Below are 19,235 nucleotides of genomic sequence, written 5' to 3'. Positions count from 1 at the left end.
CTTGGACATGAGCCAATGAGAGACTCTTAAACGGGAGTAAAGGGGCGGGAGACGCAAGTGTATCTCGCAAGGCATCTCGGGAACTGTAGTTTGACTCCATACTGAGAGACAACGGGATTCAGGGAAACATGATAAGGATATCGTCAAGGCTAGGAATGGCAGGGAGCTGGAGAGGGTGGGACCACGTAGGAGTCGGATCCAGTAAGCGGGAAGGCTTTCCTGACGTCATCGACACGCGCCGGAAGTGCGGCTCACACCGGTATTCACACGGAGCTGACTACGAGGATGGCCAGCTTCGCAGAGCTCGGGCTGTCATCGTGGCTTGTGGAACAATGTCGGCAGCTGGGTTTGAAGCAGCCCACACCCGTGCAGCTCGGCTGTATCCCCGCCATCCTGGAGGGTGAGTGTGGCTAGGCCTCTTCTCCAGGAGGCGTCCCCGCTCCTGTTGCCTCCCTTTGCCTTCTCGCAGCTTTTGCCCACGGTCCTGTGAGGCGAGAGGCAGCCTTGGGCGTTATGAGCGAGCCTCGGTCCCTGAGGCAGAATAGGCAGTGCTGGCGTTTGGGCTGTACGACTAACTCTGTGTGTCCTCACACAAGTGATGTAATGTCTGAAACTTTCATAGCTTCTGAGAAGTGGGAGGATTTGGTGATAGTACTGAGAAAAAATTGATACAGTTTGCATTACTATCTTAATTTTACAAATGGAAACCGAGGCTGTCAAGATTGCTGGTAGATCCAGGACTCTGGTTCTAAGAATGCTCTTCTGACTCCTAAGGCCCAACCCAGTCTTGCGTTTAAAGAAACGCCTTCAGGAAGCCTAAGATGTGACAAGTTGAGGGATTAAATAAAGATGAAGTCTTCAAGGGGAAGGATAGGGTGCAGATCTGGAGAAGGCATTCCAGATTTCTCAAGCTCAGATGCCCTGGGAGGGGATCAAAATGAGGTCGTGGTTAGTAGCAGGCATCTTGGGTCAGATAGATGTGGGTTGTAGTCCTTCCTGTTACTCACTGGCTTTGTGTCCTGGGCAAATCTCTGAGACTATGTTTCCCTTTCTGTTAAATGGGGAGGATAACAGCCTCTCCCTCCTAAAGTTTGTCAGTTGCCCAAAATGGGTAGTTGTCCAAAAGCCTAGGACAGAAAGGGCACGGGCCAGTACTGTACATACAGAAACTGCTTATCATACGTTAGCTGTTGTAAACTGTGCCTGATGGGACACCTGTCTACACCTATGACACTATTTTGCCCTCTGTCCAGGTCGGGACTGCCTGGGCTGTGCCAAGACAGGAAGCGGCAAGACGGCAGCGTTTGTCTTGCCCATCTTGCAGAAGCTGTCTGAGGATCCCTATGGCATCTTCTGCCTCGTCCTGACCCCCACCAGGTGAGCCCCCCGTAGGCCTCCTGGGTGAGTTAACGAGCTGTATTCTGTTGGGAAAGTGCCTTTACCTCTCTCAGCGCACTTTGTATGTGTGCAAAATGGAGGCAGAAATTATGCCCACCTCTTAGGAGTGCCGAGGAATTAAACGAGATAGTGTGTGAAAAGTGCTGAGTATGGGGCTTGACTCAGGGCAAGCGCTGGCTGGATAGGAGCTGGCAGTAGTCTTGTGTACCAAGAAATAGACACATCTCCTGTTCTTGGGCAAACAAACATGACGGTGGACATGATGGGTCCTGTAACAGCAGTAGGAGAGATAGGCGCTGCGTGCTGTGAGGGCCTGGCCTGGGGAGGGAGCAGTCAAAGAAGGCATCATTCAAAGGGTGCCTTAAAGGATAAAAAGGATCTCTCAAAGGGACAAATTTGGGGACAGGTATTCTAGGCACAGGGAACTGCCAGTGCATTCATGCAAAGGTGAGAGGAGCAAGGAACAGAAAGGGTACCGGGGCTGGGCATATAAGAGCCAGCTTGAAAAGGGCTTTAAATGCCAAGTAGAGGGTTAGAATTTATTCTGCAGGTGTGTGAGCAGAAGAGGGTAAGATGGGAGGCCAGGGAGCAGGGACATGGGTGGAGGAAAGGTCTGGGTGGAGCTGGGGCTGGAGACAGAGTGGAGGGGACTTGGACACCTTCCAGCCCTGGGAGAGGGAGAACTGACGCTTAGGTCTCAAGCTCTTGACTGGTGTCAAAGCTGTTGCTGAGGACAGGAGAGGAGGAGAGGACAGTTTGTGTGGGACTAGCAAGGGATGAGCCCAGCCTGGTGAAGGGGCAGGGGCCACAGTGGGCCTCTAACTTTTAGTATTAGAGCCTTTGTCCACAGGGAACTGGGAGCCACAGAGAGAGCGTGAAGGGAGAAGACCAGTCAGGAGGCCCTAGGAGTGGAGGTAGGAATGGGAGGCAGGCACAAAACCCCTATCTGATCTAGCCTTGTCCCTTCACACCCACAGGGAGCTGGCCTACCAGATCGCAGAGCAGTTCCGGGTCCTAGGGAAGCCTCTTGGCTTGAAAGACTGCATCATCGTTGGCGGCATGGGTACGGGGGGCCCATGGAGGCTCTGGGCAGGGGACTCCTGCAGCCTGGGACCATCCACCCAGCCCCATCTCTCACCCTCCACCCACAGACATGGTGGCCCAGGCCCTGGAGCTCTCCCGGAAACCACATGTGGTCATCGCCACGCCGGGGCGCCTCGCTGACCACCTCCGCAGCTCCAACACTTTCAGCATAAAGAAGATCCGCTTCCTGGTGAGTTGACTTGGCTCCCTGATTCATCCATTTGGGAAACGTGTCCCATGGACCATTGAGTACAGCATTAGGAATGGTGACAAGGATGGCTCAGGGACCAACAAGAGGGAGCCTATACTAGTGAAGATAGTTGAAGACAGGGTCTCTCTGAGGAGGTGATGTTGGAGCTGAGAGAGGTGAGGGAGCAGGCCTCCCGGACCTAGAGAGAGAGAGTGCCCCAAGTGCTTCCAAGACCAGGAAGGAGGCCCATGGGGGAGGTGGGCTGGGCCAAGGCGTGTGGTCAGATCTTGGACATGTGGTCAGCGCTCTCACCCCAGATCTCTACCTCCCGCCCCCTACCGCCGGTGTACAGGTGATGGATGAGGCAGACCGGCTATTGGAGCAAGGCTGCACTGACTTCACTGTGGACCTGGAGGCCATCCTGGCGGCCGTGCCAGCCCGCAGGCAGACGCTGCTCTTCAGCGCCACACTGACTGACACGCTGAGGGAGTTGCAGGGCCTGGCCACCAATCAGCCCTTCTTCTGGGAGGCTCAGGCCCCGTGAGTCCACAGCCACGTTCCTGTGGGAGTGAGGCAGGCAGGAAGCGGGGAGGGTCACACCCACCAGGTTATTGGCTGTGGGTGGGGCGGGGCATTGGCCTCATTCCACAGAAGGGGAAACAGGGACCAACAACTGTCCCCAGGGTGCGCACAGTAGAACAGCTGGACCAGCGCTACCTGCTAGTGCCTGAGAAGGTCAAGGATGCCTATCTGGTCCACCTGATCCAGAACTTCCAGGATGAGCACGAAGACTGGTCCATCATCATCTTCACAAACACATGCAAGTGAGCACGGGCAGGCTGTCTCTCCCATCCCCAGGGTGCCCCTCCCACAGCCCTTCCCAGAGGCCCAAGAGGTGACCCGAGGTTGCAGATGTGAGGCACACAGCTGGTCTTGGCACTCCGGGGCACTCAGACCAGCAGATTCAGAGGAGTCACTCAGAGAGGCTCAGAGAAGTCAAACAGTTTTGCCAAGATCACCCCTCCCAAAGGCAGAGCCAGGATTTGGGGTTCCTCAGACCTGCTCTTAACTGGAAGGGCCTCAAGCTATCCTCAGGAGACCCCTGCAGCAGCTGGGAAGGCCCTGGAACCTCTGATTTGCTGTGATCTCAGGGTGTCACTGAGGCCCGGTGCATTAGCACCAACAACCTGGGGCTGTCCTCTCCACAGTCCCAGAGATTTCAAGTTCTATGACATATTTGGGGAGAGTGCCAAGAAGCTATAGGCTAGTCTAGCATGAGCCAGCATAGAAGGGCCATCCACAGCATGTGAAGGAGACCTAACTGGCTGCGCCCTACCCTCCACTGAGAATTTATTGGCTACCAGGAGAGAAAAGTCTAGATATAAGGCTTTCTCTTGTTAGCTTAAGCCAGGGGAGGGGTGAGCAGACAGATGTTGCAGGCAGGACACTGCACCCCTGCTTCTCCTTTCCCAGCTGCGCACGGCCACCTGCTTGAGCTCTCAGGGGTAGGAGGGGCAGGAGCGCCTTCCCAGGCCCCAGTGCTGGGCGGGCTGACAGCACGTCCTTCCCGCCAGGACCTGCCAGATCCTGTGCATGATGCTGCGCAAGTTCAACTTCCCCACCGTGGCACTGCACTCCATGATGAAACAGGTGAGGCGTCGGCGGCCCCACGAATCCCCTCGCCCACCAGCCTCACCCTGGGGACTCCCCCAGCCTCAGCACCTTTGCCTAGGCTCTCTCCTCTGCCTGCAACACTCCCCCACTGGACTGAGTCCTGTGAGGGTGGGGACTGTCCTGGCCTCTGCCCTGTCCGCTCAAAGGTTTGTTGAGATGCCACCTGACACCACCACCACCACCCGCCCCCAATTCTCTCCTCAATCCGGCACAGAAAGAACGCTTTTCTGCCCTGGCTAAGTTCAAGTCCAGCATCTACCGGATCCTGATCGCAACAGATGTGGCCTCCCGGTGAGCAGCTCCAGAGTACCCCCTCCCTGTGACGACCCCACAGAAGGGCCAGAGGGGGAGGCTGGCATCAGACATGGGTCAGGCAGCCTCAGCTTTGCTGCTCAACAACCTTGGGTGAATCCCAACCTCATTTCCCCCACGGGGACAGTGGTGCTGACTGGCCTCTGCCTCCAGGGGCCTGGACATCCCTACGGTGCAGGTGGTTATCAACCACAACACCCCCGGGCTCCCGAAGATCTACATCCACCGGGTTGGCCGGACAGCCCGTGCAGGTAAGCAGACAGGGTGGGCAGCCTTGGGGCACCCGTCCCTCCAGCCTGCCCACACCATAAGGAGCCAGTCACGAGCTGGTGGGACATGGGAAGGATACAGCCCACAGGTGAGAGACACTAGAGGCAGCATTTGCAAGTTGGGGGAATCATTCTTTCAAAACCATAGGTAGAGCTGCTCTGTCTTCTCCACGTGACCCAGGCAGCACTAACTAACATGCACTGTCCCCTGGGGACACAGCACACACTTCCCCAGTCCCCACCACTCCCTGTTGCCTCACCCCAGCCCCCTTCACCCATCAGGGCTGCCATTTGGCCCGGCAGCAAGTGGGTGTATGAGTCCTGGTGGGTATAATGCTGTTCTGTGGGATTTGGCGTCCAAGTTCAACCCCTCACTGTGAGTCTGGCTAGGAGCCAAAGGGGCATCCTTCTGTCTGCTCCCCAGCCCCACCCAGGAGGGGAACAGAGTTCTTGATATTCTTTCATGCCTGGAGTGGGGAGAGACATGGTTTCTGGGGCTGGACTGGGCCTGGCCTTTCTCTCCTGCCCCATGGCCTCGGACAGGTCACATCAGCTCTCTGGGTCCCACTGCCCTGTCAGACATTGGGTAACAAGAATGTGACACCTGTTAAGGGCTGCTTCAAGGGTCATGGGCCTCATCAGCTGTCAGAGCTGTTCCAGCACTAGTCACTGTCACAGAAATGGGGAATGGAGAAAGTGGAGTGTGGAGATCTGGGCTGAAGCCTAGCCGGGCTTATTGCTGACATAACTCAGCCTGGGCTGCCTGGCAGCCACACCGAAAAGGGAAATTAGCCACATCACCACCCCCTGTGTAAGGTCAAGTTGGCAGGAGAGCCGCCTCCCCCTGGAGTCCTGAAGTTCCCCAGGAACAGACCCACCTACTACACAGAGGTGGGGCAGGAGGTTGAGCCCTGATGCCCTAGGCTTCCTTCATCTCCATCCACCCACCTACTGAGCCCCTGTACTGCTCCCCTTGATCGAGAGGAGCCCTGAGCTGCCTAATGGTCAGGGCTTGCTTTTATTGGCCCATGGTCCTAACCTCCAGCACATAGCCTGGGTGTGTCCCCCACAGGGCGGCAGGGCCAGGCCATCACGCTGGTGACCCAGTATGACATCCACCTGGTACACGCCATCGAGGAGCAGATCAGTGAGTGGAGGGGCAGGAGGGAGGGAGGGGTGGAAGGTTCCTCTGGGTGAGATGCCCACTCACCTTATCAGATACCTGCTAGCCTTCTCACATGAATGGGCTTAAACTGTGCCTTCCTTCCAAGCCCCCAAAAAGTTTCTTTTGCTCAGTTGTTCAAACAGAAGCTCTGTAAGGGCCTTTAGCAGCTGAAAGTCAAATCTGGTGGGAAGGGACTTGGGTTTCTGAGACCAGGGTGTGTGGGTGATCCCTGTGGATGAGTCAGAAGCCCCAGGGACAGGGCCTGGGCATGTTTAAAAACTCCCTTAGGTGGTTTAAAGTGTAGCCAAGACTGAGAACCTCTGGGGCATCTCCAATCATTGCACAGACTGTCCTAAAATTCAGAAATGTCTTGATTTTAAAGGACACTGTTTCAAGGAAAAAAATCTCCTAATCAAATTCATAATGTTGCTAACAACAAAAAAAAAAGAGCGGTCTATGTATTTCTTGGGTCTGAAATCCTAGATCTTATCCCTGTGACCCTGATCTGATATGACCCCGGATGGCCTTGCATCCCCTACTGCATGGGGAACTCAGTACATGGTTGAAACCCCTCTCCTTGTTGTGTCTGCCCTCTCCTGGGCTCCTGCTGTCCCCACAGAAAAAAAGCTGGAGGAGTTCTCGGTGGAGGAAGCTGAAGTGCTGCAAATTCTTACACAGGTCAACGTGGTGCGGAGGGAATGCGAGATTGTGAGTGTTGGGACAGGGGCCGGTGTGAGACGGAGCTGGTCTTCAGGGCCCTGGGTGCTTCTTTCAAGATGGTGACCCCCATGATGGCCTCTCCCTCTCCCCTCAGAAACTGGAGGCGGCCAACTTTGATGAAAAGAAGGAGATTAACAAGCGGAAGCAGATGATCCTGGAGGGAAAGGTGAGGGTCGAGCCAGCAGGGATCGGGGCGGGGCGCAAGGCTCCCTCGGGAGAATGATCAACCACCTTCTGGTCTTCCCGTGCCAGGACCCTGACCTGGAGGCCAAGCGCAAGGCAGAGCTGGCCAAGATCAAGCAGAAGAACCGGCGCTTCAAGGAGAAAGTAGAGCAGACACTGCAGAGGCAGAAGGCTGGCAGGGCTGGCCGCAGGGGACGTCCACCCAGGGCCCAGCCTGAGGCCCGCTCGTCCACAGCACCCACTCAGGGCCTGGCCTGAGATCCACATGGTCCCCACCTGCCCAGCCTGGGATGCCTTCATCGAGCTGTCGGTGGGAGGATCCTGCCCCAAGGACAGTCCCCCCTCCCAGTCTGCCCAGTCCCCCTCAGCAGATTCCATGGATACCCATGTTGTGTGGCGCACAGCCTCTCCACCCTGTGGCCCCTTCTCAGAGCCTTGGCCAGGAGCCAGGCAGCAGAGGAGGAAAGAGTGCTGGCTGTGAAGTTTGGGCCCAAGTCCACAACAGTGTCCTTGGCCCAGGGTCACCCTGTTGGGGGATGCCATGGGGCCCTGAAGTGAAGATGTGTTACTTGCAGGAGGTGCTCAATAAATGAGTCTTTCAACTTCCCCAGTCTGACTCGGGGAGTGGGGGCAGAGGGAGGAGGGTATGCCTGCGTCTTCTCGAGTTCCCCAGAACATCATGTTACCCCCACCCCACCCCCAGGTTCTCCCATTTGGGCCAGGCCCAAAGCTTTGAACTGCAGTGCTGGCCATTCCCACCCAGAGACTTTGGGTTGGTGAAGCCCCTAACATGGGCTTCAGTTTCTTCATCTGGAAAATGGGCACGGCGTCTGCACTATTCTCCAGATACAGACGTCATGCTCTGTTGAGATCATTCCCATGCCTGGTGAACACAGCCATGTTCTAGGAGCTTCACCTGTCCACCTGGTTGCATTTGGGGTTGTGGCCAGAGTGAACGGGGCAGGAGCTTAACTAGGGTCCACCTAAATCCAAACTGTTCCAGACAACATGGGCTGAGTCCAAGAAGATGGGGCAGCAGAGCCATGTGGCCTGGGCGTGCCCCTCAGGCTCTGTGAGCCTCACTGTCCAAGTGGCTTACCAAACCCTGCACAGACTAGGGCAGACAGACAGAGGGTCCAGTGACGGCAGTTAAGTCCCCAGATGCTCACACACCACTCATACACACACGGCCACGCTTAGAAATGTAATGTGGGCACCAGCATGCGCCCTGGGAGGTCTAGAAACTACACAATGAAAAGCTCAAAAACAGCCCCTGAGCTGTGAACAGCCAGGACTGGCCGGAGAACTGTGACCAGGCCCTCCCGTGGCTGAGTCGGGCCCCAGTCCCTGCCAGGGTGAATGGCCCACTGTGCCGCCTGCGGCCTGGCCTGTGCCCCAGGTGGGAATCGTTCGTGTAAAACCAGCTCCTGCAGGCTCCTGCTCCCACGTGGACCTGGCAGCCAGGCTCAGGGTGTGCCCTCGGCCAGGCGGGCCAGGCCCTCCCGTAGCTCGCTCAGCTCAAACAGCCTGACATCCAGCAGCTGCGCCGCCCGGCCCACCTCGGCCCGGGCCCGCTCCCGCTCTACCCGTGCCTCCTCCAGGCTGCGCTCCGTTGCCCGCAGCTGGTGCTCCAGCTCTGCATTTCGGGTCTCCAGGTCCTGCAGGGAGAGGGCAAGTGGGGTTGGGGACCCCAGCAAGTCTCAAGGATCCAGCATCTCAACACTAGCTCCACAGCCCCACTCTAGGCCAAGCCCTCTCCATCCCCTGGCCTCCTCCCTGCTGCCTCTGCCTAAGACACTCCCTGGTCCCCCAGCCAATTTGAACATCATAGAACTAATCCCATCCCTCTTTGGCTCAAAATCCTCCTGTCACCCATCATGTTGGGAATGAAATTCATATCCCTTGCTCCTCGCTCATTCCAACTTAGCCTGCAGGCTTCCTGGTGGTTCCTTGAACATACTGACTTCCTCCCCACCTCAGGGCCTTTGGACCTGCTATGCACTCTGCCCAGGAGACAATAGGGAGCATTCACCCAACCTCTTTCTTTGGGGACACCAGATCCTTTTAACTTCTCCACCTGCTAGACTCACATAAGCCACCCATGGACGTTTCTCACATAAAGTCTTCAGTGAAAGCTAGGCCAGCCACACCTGGGTACAAATGTAAGCTCCTGACCTCAGGCTGGGGATGTGTGAGGATTTGCTGGGGTCAAGAATGGAAATTCAACAAAGATCAAATACTGCTTGTTGAACAAATGGAAGGATATGAAACACTGTACTAATAACCATCATTTATAAGCCACCTAGTGTGCCTCAGTCACCTGGTCATCCAAATCCTTCACAACCTTAGATGTCATCCTGACTCCATTTAGAGGTGAAGAAACTGAGGCTCAGGGAGGCACATAACTGCCCAGAACCCACCAGGAAGGGGAGATCCCCGGTCTGTCCCACAACAGGGGCTGGCTGCCATGCGTGGTCACCCCACCCCACAGCAACCACACACACCTGCACCTTCTGCTGCGTCTCCTCACGCTCAGCGTTGTCTGGGGCCTCACGGGGCCCACCCGTCTGGCTCTTCAGCGTCTGGATCTCCTAGTGGAGAAGTTCCCAGGATCTGTTCTGAGGGCAATGGCTCCCCCACAGAAGGTCAGGGAAGGCAAGGCCCAAGGAAACTCATGCATTCCGACATGCTCACACACCTGGTCCTTGGTTTGCACTAGTGCCTCCAGCTGCTCCAGCGACTGCCCTGGCCCCTCTTTCTCACTGACCACAGGTGGCTCGGCGGCAGCCTGGGCCTCCAGCTCAGCCACCTGTGCAGACAGGAAAGTCAGCCCCTGACGCCCCAGCCTATTCTCTCCAGACCCCTGGAGAATCTGCCTTGCGATTAGTAAAGCCTGTGATAGCCAAGTCAATGCACTCACTCCTGATTGGGGCCCCCACCCTGCCCCTGGCAGGTAGGACTTTAGGGTCTGACAATCCTCTTAGGCTCACGTTATTTCAGACTCATATTACAGAGCAAGACACTAAGGCTTGGGGAAGTGACCTGCCGAGATCGCACAGCCAGCCAGTGAACCCAGGACAGATAGGACTCAGGGGCTTCACAGTTGCCCGGGAAGCTTGGAGTCTCTGGGTGAGTGGGGCTCCCTCACCCGCTGCCTCAGCCGCTCGGCCTCTGCACGCTGGGCCTCCAGCTGCTGCCTCCACTGGGCAGCGGCGGCGTTGGCCTCTCGCAAGGCGCCCGCCAACTTGTTGTTACTGTCCTGCAGCGCGAAGAACTCGGCCTCCCACTGCACCTCGCCCACGGAGCTGCGGGGATATAGGAGTCAGCAGAGGGCAGGGCGGGGCCTCAGCGGGGCAGGGGCGGGGTGAGGGCAGTGCTGTGCTCGGGGGTGTGGCAATGGGTAGGGTTGTGAGACCTCCAGGCTAGTGGAGTGAGGACATCCCGGGGAGGTGGGGTCTTGCCGGGGGCGGAGTCAAAGTAGGCGCGTGGTCAGTTCAGTGAGACGAAGTCGGAATGCTGAGAAGGATCGGCCCATGGGGACGTGGACAGAACGGGGAAGGGGTGGGGAGGCATCCGTGGGTTTACAATTAGCCGAGGGAAGCCAGGGTTGGCCCCAGGAGTGGAAGAGGCAGGGGCGGGATTGGCTCTGAAAGGGTCATAATCTGGGTGTATCCTCCCCTACCCTGGGCCTAGACGCCACAGTCAGATCCCAACAGTTTCTGAGAACTTTCTCTCCCCGCCCTGCGTCCTGTCACGCCCCTATGCCCCGCCCTACCCCCTCACCCCTCGGACAGCATCTTCTTGAGCCGCTCACGCTCGGTGGGACCAGGGGCATCTGCGCTCTGGCTGCGGAACAGCTTCTCATCGCCGGGGCCATTGGCGCTGACAAGGGGGCTCGGGGGCACCTAAGGGAGTGGGCAGAAGCGGGGTCACAGTGAGGGGTGGCTTCAGTCAAGGACCCGTTAGAAGGTCATGCGAGGGGTCAGAGCTGATGTTACTTGGGTCGTGACTGAGGGCAGGGGGTCCTTCCCAGTGCTGGGATCTGAACGCTCCTCTCCCTCCTCATCCACCCCCCCCCATAGATTCCCATGGCTCCTGGGCCTTAGTTCTGCACCTAACGTGGCCTGCTGGGCTCTCACCAACCCCCCAGAAGCAAACCTGATGCAGACTAGCCTAAACCCACCAAGATACTGCAGCAGGGGAGCAATCTGAAACCTTCCTGCCATTCCCTCAAAGCAGTGACCTTTCCTAGGGCCAAATTTCAACATCCTTTTAAGATTCCTACAGGAAACCCACTCCACCAGGCTGAATTTGTCACGAATCCATCTCACCGCCTGGACTATGAGCCTTGAGTGCAGAGGCCAGTCTACTTTTTCATCTCTGTAACACTTGTGCCTAGCCCTGGGCCTGGCACACAGTAGGTGGTCAATAACTTATGCTGAAGAAATCAGTGAGGGGAAAACACCCAGGGACAGGTCTTTACTCTGCCCCTCTACTTAGCCATGTCAACTGCCATGTTTCGGCTCTGTCATGTGAGCTGATTTCCTGGCCTTCCCTGGTTGAAGGCTAGGACAGACCCCTTAGGACATGCTCCCATGGCACCCACACCCCTCTTCCGTGGTCCTTGTCACGGATCTAGTTTTACATCATCTATGAACATTTGGTCTTGGGCACCAGCATGGCACAAGGATCCCCCCAGTATCAGATGAGCTTCTGGCAGGCAAGGGACAGGGAATGCTGACCTGGTGGGTGGTGAGCCCCAGGGCTGGACTGGTGAGCTCCCCACCATCCTGAGACTTCTCCCGAGCCAGCCTTGCTGCTTCCTTCACTTCCTGGAACTTCTCAGCAAACTGAAGAATAGGTGGGCAGGGACAGTCAACAGACTCCCAGTCCCCTCCCCTGGGGGGCCCCACCACATCACCCCCACCCAGCACCAGCTCTCTCTCTTTAGAAGGGACTTCGGAACTGAGTGCATCCCCTCATCTCATGAACTGAAGGAATGGGAAGAAGGCTTGGAAAATGATGCCCAATGAACAGGGTGGGTACCGGGGGGGGGGGGTTGTTCATGGACATGTATCCCCCTGAGCCACCTTGAGAAAGGGATTCCCTTCTCCCTCTCAATCAGGCTTATTTCAGCAAGGAAAGCCTCAGATGGGTGCTCATCTGTCATTCATGGCAGGTCTTGGGCTCGGAGCCTCTGAGGAGAACCCGTAACCAGTGAGAAAGTAATCACCTGGTTCTCATTTTTGTTATACTAATGTTTATATGTACCACCCATACTAGTTTACCAGTTAGGGTATGATATATATATATATTTCATTTTAAAATAAATGTCCTTAGCTTGAAAGTAATTTTTTTTAAGAAAATACTTACAGACATACGGCCTTTGCAAGATTTGTGCAAAGGGGCCAGTGCAATTCATTGGGGGTCCAGGTCAGGGAGATGGTTTTTTAAAAAAATGGCCCAAGAGCTCCAGTGATCCCACTCTTGGGCAAATAACCAGAGGGAACTTTAATTTGGAAAGATACATGCACCACAATGTTCATAGCAGCACTATTTATGATAGCCAAGATATGGAAACAACCTAAATGTCCATCGACAGATGACTAGATAAAGAAGTTGTAGTATATTTATATGATGGACTACTACTCAGCCATAAAAAATAAAATAATGCCACTTGCAGCAACATGGATGGACCTGGAGATTGTCATTCCAAGTGAAGTAAACCAGAGAGAGAAAGAAAAATACCATATGATATCACTTATATGCAGAATCCAAAAAAAAAAAAAAAGACAAATGAACTTATTTACAAAACAGAGACAGACACACAGACATAGAAAACAGACTTGTGGTTACCAGTGGGGGAAGAGGGTGGAAAGGGATAAATTGGGATTTCAAGATTTGCAGATACTAACTACTATATATAAACTAGACAAACAACAAGTTTATACTGTAGAGCACAGAGAACTATATTCAATATCTTGTAGTAACCTATAATGAAAAAGAATATGAAAATGAACATATGTATATGTATGACTGAAACATTATGCTGTACACCAGAAATTGACACAACATTGTAAACTGACTATACTTCAATTAAAAAAAAATGGCCCAAGAGCAACTGAATACTCCTGTGGAAACAAAATACTCCTACTTTATACCTCCTGCAGAAATGTATTCAAGACCTAAATTTGCAAGGAAAACTAATGCTTCAAGAAGAAAAGAGAAGAAAAGCACCATGAGCTCAGCAGAACTTAAAGAGCACTAACTATACAGGGAGACAATGGACAAGACAGTATTGAACTCTAGGAACAGCAGAGGGCGGAGGGAAGTGATGATGAAGGTAGAGCTAGGGTGTGTGGGGAAGACCAGGCCCATCCCAGTCACCCAGAAGAGGGGCAAGGTGTGTCTAAAATCAGAGTAGGTGGTCAGCCAAGCTGGCATGTGAACCAGGAAAGTCAGAAGGGACTTCTGCATGCCCATTCTGCAGCTGGGAAGATGGAGACCCAGCATCTGTCCAGGGTCCCCCAGGGCACCCAGAAGACCCAGCCCCAGCCCCATTCCTCCAACCACATACCCTCGCAGGCCCACCTGGGTCAGATGCTGCTCAGAAGCAAAGCCAAGGCCGTAGACAGTGTTGGCGCGACTGTCTGCCCATTGCCCAAACTTCTGGGAGGTTTTGGTAAAGGTCATGTTGGGGGTGACAGTGCTGTTGATGATGGCCTAGGGAGGGGAAAGCAAAGGTCACAGTTGACGGGACTAGTAATAATATGAAACTCCTCGATGTATTGCTTTGTATTAACACCTCAGAGGTCCTTGGTCTGAGCCATTTCAGGAGGAAGACTGAGACCCAGAAAGACTCAGGGCACCTCCCCCCCAGGCCCCCAAGGCACACAGCAAGCCAGCAACCAGACCCAGGCCTGTCCCAGGGATCCTCAGCACCTGCCCCACTACCCAGGCCCCACCAGGACCTTGGCACCCCCAAGGCTGATGATTCGATAGACGTTGCGAGTGGCATCGTAGAAGTAGGAGACAGTGAGTGCGTGTTTGCCCGCGGGGATCCAGTTCCTCTTGGTGGCCGGGTCAATCTGGAACACATGTGCCCGTGTGCTGAAGATGGGCTGCTCCCTGTATGGGGAGAGGGTGCTCAGTAGGGGCCAGGCACCCTCTCCCAGGGGACTCAGGGTCAACTTGGTAGAGGCAGGGGCTCACCTGGCTGTGGACATTGGTCAGGCTGGCCTGGGTGGGCTCCAAGGGGCAGCCAGAAGGATGGTAGGAGCTGCTGGTTTGACCTCTGTGGGGAGAGGGGGCCTGTGAGTGTCCCTCCAGGACAGACAGAGGGAGGTCAAATGTGTCCAACCTCAGGACTCACCTACCAGGTGCACCAGTCATAGAACTTCAACCAAAAAGATTAGGGAATCACTCAGCAAAAACATCCTGACTCTCAAAGTCTGGAGGAAGCTCTTGCAACACCCTGGGCAGGAGACAGCCTCTGATAGGAATCAGGTGACACCTGACATCCCAGCATAAACCTCTCATCTTCCTAGTTACTGGACCCCCCCAGTGAAATCCTCACAATCTCTGGGCTGGGCTGAGGAGGCCAAGACCAACTCCTGCTCCATACTTTCTGATTACATTCACCCATCATTCCTCCAAGCAGGGACTCCATCAAAAAGTGGGGCATTGCCAGGTGCCTACTGGGAGATCAGTCCCCAGTGGACCCACAAAGAGATGCCTCAGCTTCCACTGTGGGGCAGAGACACAACTTGGAGTCAAAGTCCAAATCCCCAGGAAGCTTTCAGATTAGTTAAAAAGACAAGATGTGGCTGAACAGGTCGGCCCTGAAACCCACCTATCACCACTCAATCCCAATACCTTGGGGGGGTGGGTGGGGATCCAGGTCCAGGAGGGACCTGGGGGAGGGGAAGGCAAACTGAGGGAAGGGAGGCCTGGGCCTAGCAGCCTCTGTGGTCAGAGGGGGGATGCCCCCCCCAACTCTGTCCTGGGCAGCTGCAGTCCCGGTCACAGGGTCTGAAACCGGAGCCCCTGTGTGGGGGAGGGGCAGCGACTTTGGCCAGGATAGGGGGTGGGTCCTGGGTCGAGCCAGGGTTTCGGGGCGCAGGGGTCCCAGAAACTCAGGCCCCTCCCGCCCCGACGCGCCTGCAGCGACTTGCCGCGTTGGGAAAAGTTACTCACCAACTAGTCATGCGACTCGGACGCCGCCGGCCGCGGGGCTCCCAAAGAGGGGCCGGACCCCGCCCGGTGTCCGGGATCCACAATCGCGTCCGGGGGCGAAGCCCCACCCATGATCCCCAGTCCAGGGGACCTGACATTCAGTCAAGATCGAGTCCTCACCCGCGTCAGAAGCCGAGCGCCCCATGGCGCCCCAACTTCGGGAAGTGCCATCCCCGACCCTGGAACTTCCAAGATCCCTGCAACGCCCCCCTCCAACTCCGGGTCCAGAACTTCGGGACACGTTATCTACCTCCTCCAACCGCAGGTCCAAAATTTAGGGGCTCCTTCGAGCCTTCCCTGATTCCTGAACTTCGGGGACCCCCTGCTACCCTTTCATCCCCAAGTCCGGAATTTCGAGGTCCCCTCGCGCCGCCCCTCCACCCCAGGTCCGAAACTTCGGAGACACCTTTACAACCTCCTGCAGCTACGGCTCCGGAACTTCGGGAACCCCTCGCACTGTCCTCTCCCCGACCTCGACTCCGGAACTTCGGGGCCCCCGCGCCCTCTCAAGCCCTGGAACTTCGGGGCTCCCCGAGCCGTCCCCAGCCTTCGTATCCGGAACTTCGGGAACCCCCCGCGCCCTCTTCCAGACCCTGGAACTACGGGACCCCCGCCCCCCACCAGTGAAGGCTCAGCTGGCCAGGCTCACCCTACCGGCTCGGCGCCCCGCAAGTGTCCGGGCGGGAGACGGGTGCGGCCCCGCGGCGCCGACTCCCCGCAGTCGGGCGCCCCACTCGCTCGCTGGCTCCGGGGCCCGAGCCCTCCACGCCGCCCTCCGCACGGCCCGCGCCTTTGTCTGCGCCGCCGCCGCCGCCGCCGCCCGCGCCGCCTCGGGTCCCATCGCGGCGGGTCCCGACGCGGCCGCCGCCCGCCCCGCCTCCCCGGGCCGCCGAGGCCGCCCGCAGCGCCCTCTGCTGGCCCTCCGCGGCAGGGGGGAAGGGGAGACCGAGAGGCGGGAGCGGGGAGGACTGGGGAGATGAGGGTTAAGAAGGGTGCAGAAGGGAACAGGGGGTGGGGTGGAGACAGACACCCAGGCCCAGAGACAGAGATGGAGGAGAAAGGCAGAGACACAGGAGACAAACAGACAGACCTAGGTGGATAGAAGAGAATGTGGCCTCATCTTCTCTTCAAGAGTGGCCCTGACCCTCCAGGTCACTGCTTCCTTTGCCTGTGATGGGGAATCAAGTCCCTCTTCACCCGATGGGAGTCTAGGGGAAGGTCACATGTGCCGCCTTGGTTGGGCTAGCCGTTAGCACACAGTAGGTGCTCAGTGCATGTTTCCAGAAAATAAACAAGATCTGGGCAGAGAGGAGGCTGGAAGAAGATAAGAAGAAAGCAAACAGTAAGCACTTAAGGGGGCTTGATCCCAGGTGCCCTGCTCAGAATCCTTCCTGCTTGCCCTCCTGCCCTACCCTGATCCCTGGGGAGGGGCTTGTGTCCACCCCTGGCTCCCCTAAAACAACCATAACGATGCTGACGAGGTTGGATTAGGGTTATCATTGCTGTGTTTAGGGTCCCAAAATCCAGGGTGGAGGGGATGTTGGTGTCCAGTTCCCACCAAGTGAGTGAATTGCCTGGAGGTCCACAGGCCTGGGTTTGCCACCTCTGGTCAGAGGGAGTCCACCCCTTCACACACTTACTGGGAGAGGGTCCTTCTGGAGTTGAGCCAAGATCAGCCTCCCCTGGTCTGAGCCTGCCTGTAGGGCCCACTTGTCAATCCTGTATCTGCCCTTTTTCTGGAGACACCTCCAAAGTCGCACAGTGCCATCAGGTTCACAGGCAGAGGCACTGGGACTCTTCGGAACCAAGACCTGCCCTCCCCCGAGGCTCTGAGCCTCACATGTGAGCCCTCTGACAACCTCAGAGGTGTTTGCTTTTCATCTCCGCTATCTTCTTTCCCTGGTCTTGTGTTTCTGTTTCCCCTGACAAGAATCGCACATCTGAGCTGGTGGCTCCCTTCAAATTACCTTTAGGTGAATCCCTGGTCATGTCATTTCTGGAGACTTCTTCCCAGGCCAAGATCAGAGTCTTCCTCTCTCCAGGCCTTTGCTCAAGCTGTTTCTTCCACTTGGAATGCCCTTCCTGAAAGCATATATTCTATTTGTCTTTCCAGGCTCAGCTCCACTGCCCCCTCGCCTCCTGGAAGCTTCTCTAACTATCCTGGGATTGGAAAGGATCTCTCCCGCCTCTGCTCCACCAGCCCATCCCTTTCTGTGGGGTCCCTCATCTGTGTGACTTGTTTACTAATTCAACTATAGCCAGGTCTGGGTGTTCCTGGAGGGCTGGCTCACCCTGCACAAGAGGGACTACTTACCCTAGCTACAGAAACTGAACCACAGACTCAGTTTCCCCAGCTGCCTCTAACTTCACACAGCATCTGCAAAAGCAATGGATTTGGCTTCGCTCTCAGGCCTGAAGCCACAAAACGCTTGAACACTGTAGGGAACAAAGAAAATACCGTCTGTTCTGTGCAAAGAGTGACTTTTCCTTAATACCAAAAAAAATAATTAAAAAAAAAAAGTAACTGGAAAGGTGCCGGCAGGGCCGAGGCTTCTGGAAGCGGCTCAGTGTGTGCTGAGTGCTGGCCAGCTGCAGAGCTGGGGCCACGTGGCTGTTCTGTGGGAGTGGCCAGGTGAGGAGCCTGGGCAGACTTCACTCCTTGTGTAGGCACGAGGCAACAGCATGAGGGAGAATGAGGTCTACTCTCAGGCCTCCAGGAAGGACTGGGATGGGGCTGGCCTTGAGCAGCCCTGGCTTGAAGTTGTCTTAGTCATGTCAAACTGAGGAAGTGGTTTTGTCAGTGCAGACCTCAGTTTTCCTGCCTGGAAAATGGGCTGATGCTCACAGGCCTGGGGTCCGGGGAGGAGGCAGGAAGGATCCAGGCAACACCAACAGCTTCTCACTGTCTCCTGGGCATAGATGGGTAGGGGGCTGAGCAAGGGTAGCCCTGAGCTACTGCCCCCACCCCAGCCTGAGACCTCTTTTGCCTGGTCCTTGGGCCTCTCTTCCAAGGGACTGGAGATGTCATTGTGAGGCAAGCAGAGGCCACCGTCCCAAGGCAGCTGACTAGAAATGACAGCTTTCTCTTGGGACTGAGGAAGGACATGAGGGAATGAGCTTCCTGCCATGGGAGGAACCAAGCAGGAAATGGAACAGTTTGTTCAGCTTTAAAGGAGCTGCATTTACAGAGTGACTCTTATAGGTCAGGCTCTGGCCTCTGTCTTAGTTAAATCTGACCCAACCTTTGGACTGAAATCTACTGGAGTCTTTCTCCTCCCTGGAAAGTTCTTATCCCACCAGAGTGGGGGAGGTCTGTCACTCTTCCCCAAAGCCACATGCCCAACCTCATGGCATAGGTCACAGTAGCCATGATTTGGTTACTGTCCACTTCTTCAATGGCTCTGTCTTAGCACCTAGAGAAAGGCTGACTTGCAGCAGGAACTTTGTAATGCTTTGTAAATGCTTCCAGAAGGAAGGGGTCCCTAGGGCCCAGCCTTGGTCCTTGGTGCCCTCCAGAGTTGCATGAACCAGACAGTAAATGAGCTAGCCCTGCTTCCTACCAGCAGGATGACCTTAAAGAAGTCACTTTCCTTCCCTGTACCTTTGTTTCCCTATCTATAAAATGTGTATAAGAATGGTGCCTAGGAGCTTAATAATTGCTTGCTGTTATCAACATATTTATTCTTGTCTATCTGGGCATGTGGTATTGATCCTGTGTCAAGTTCTTAAGATATTCTCTTTCCAGGTGTGGAGGGTCCCAACAAGGTGTGAGTTCTTGAAGACAGAAATGGGTCTGACCTGGCATGATATCCTCTAAATCTTTAGCTCTGGGTCCCTTATGTGCCTCTTTAACCACTCTCCTTCTTCTCCTTATTCCCCCAAGCTTGCCAGCTGGGCCAGCCTCTAGACCTTATCCTCCTGGCAAACTCCTATTCATTCCTCAAAACCCCACCTCCAACGCCCTCCTCTCTAAGAGGCCCTCTCTCCTCTGCCACTAAACCCTCCC

At 55.7% G+C, this 19,235-nt stretch overlaps 2 protein-coding genes across 5 annotated transcripts; one reads left to right on the top strand and one right to left on the bottom strand.

Annotated features, from left to right (window-relative positions):
* Positions 1 to 232: 232 nt before the first annotated feature.
* Positions 233 to 7,600, top strand: DDX49 (DEAD-box helicase 49). Its single transcript, XM_006199039.4, has 13 exons — positions 233 to 400; positions 1,254 to 1,377; positions 2,376 to 2,461; positions 2,550 to 2,671; positions 3,024 to 3,211; positions 3,355 to 3,495; positions 4,246 to 4,321; positions 4,560 to 4,636; positions 4,811 to 4,908; positions 5,999 to 6,073; positions 6,711 to 6,799; positions 6,906 to 6,977; positions 7,064 to 7,600. Exons 1-13 carry the CDS (start codon positions 286 to 288, stop codon positions 7,250 to 7,252), a joined length of 1,452 nt encoding a protein of 483 aa, XP_006199101.1. The 5' UTR covers positions 233 to 285; the 3' UTR covers positions 7,253 to 7,600.
* A 585-nt stretch (positions 7,601 to 8,185) lies between these two features.
* Positions 8,186 to 16,221, bottom strand: HOMER3 (homer scaffold protein 3). 4 transcript variants are annotated; one of them, XM_031689402.2, is made up of 10 exons: positions 15,879 to 16,138; positions 14,207 to 14,288; positions 13,966 to 14,122; positions 13,586 to 13,717; positions 11,737 to 11,844; positions 10,778 to 10,899; positions 10,143 to 10,299; positions 9,693 to 9,803; positions 9,499 to 9,585; positions 8,186 to 8,652 (listed from the first exon to the last, which is right to left on the bottom strand). In XM_031689402.2, the coding sequence occupies exons 2-10, from the start codon at positions 14,218 to 14,220 to the stop codon at positions 8,461 to 8,463; spliced, it is 1,080 nt and encodes a 359-aa protein (XP_031545262.1). In that variant the 5' UTR covers positions 14,221 to 14,288; positions 15,879 to 16,138; the 3' UTR covers positions 8,186 to 8,460. The 4 variants fall into 4 exon arrangements, with proteins under 4 accessions (XP_031545262.1, XP_031545261.1, XP_072803427.1 ...); XM_031689401.2 differs by having other exon boundaries at positions 15,884 to 16,137; XM_072947326.1 differs by lacking the exon at positions 15,879 to 16,138 and adding an exon at positions 15,191 to 15,828.
* Between the last annotated feature and the right edge of the window lie 3,014 nt (positions 16,222 to 19,235).

This window comes from Vicugna pacos, chromosome 22 (assembly GCF_048564905.1).
Source record: "Vicugna pacos chromosome 22, VicPac4, whole genome shotgun sequence".
In the NCBI taxonomy this organism is placed as follows: domain Eukaryota; kingdom Metazoa; phylum Chordata; class Mammalia; order Artiodactyla; family Camelidae; genus Vicugna; species Vicugna pacos.
Note: the sequence above shows the minus strand (reverse complement) of the source record. Positions and strands in the feature narration are given on the sequence as shown.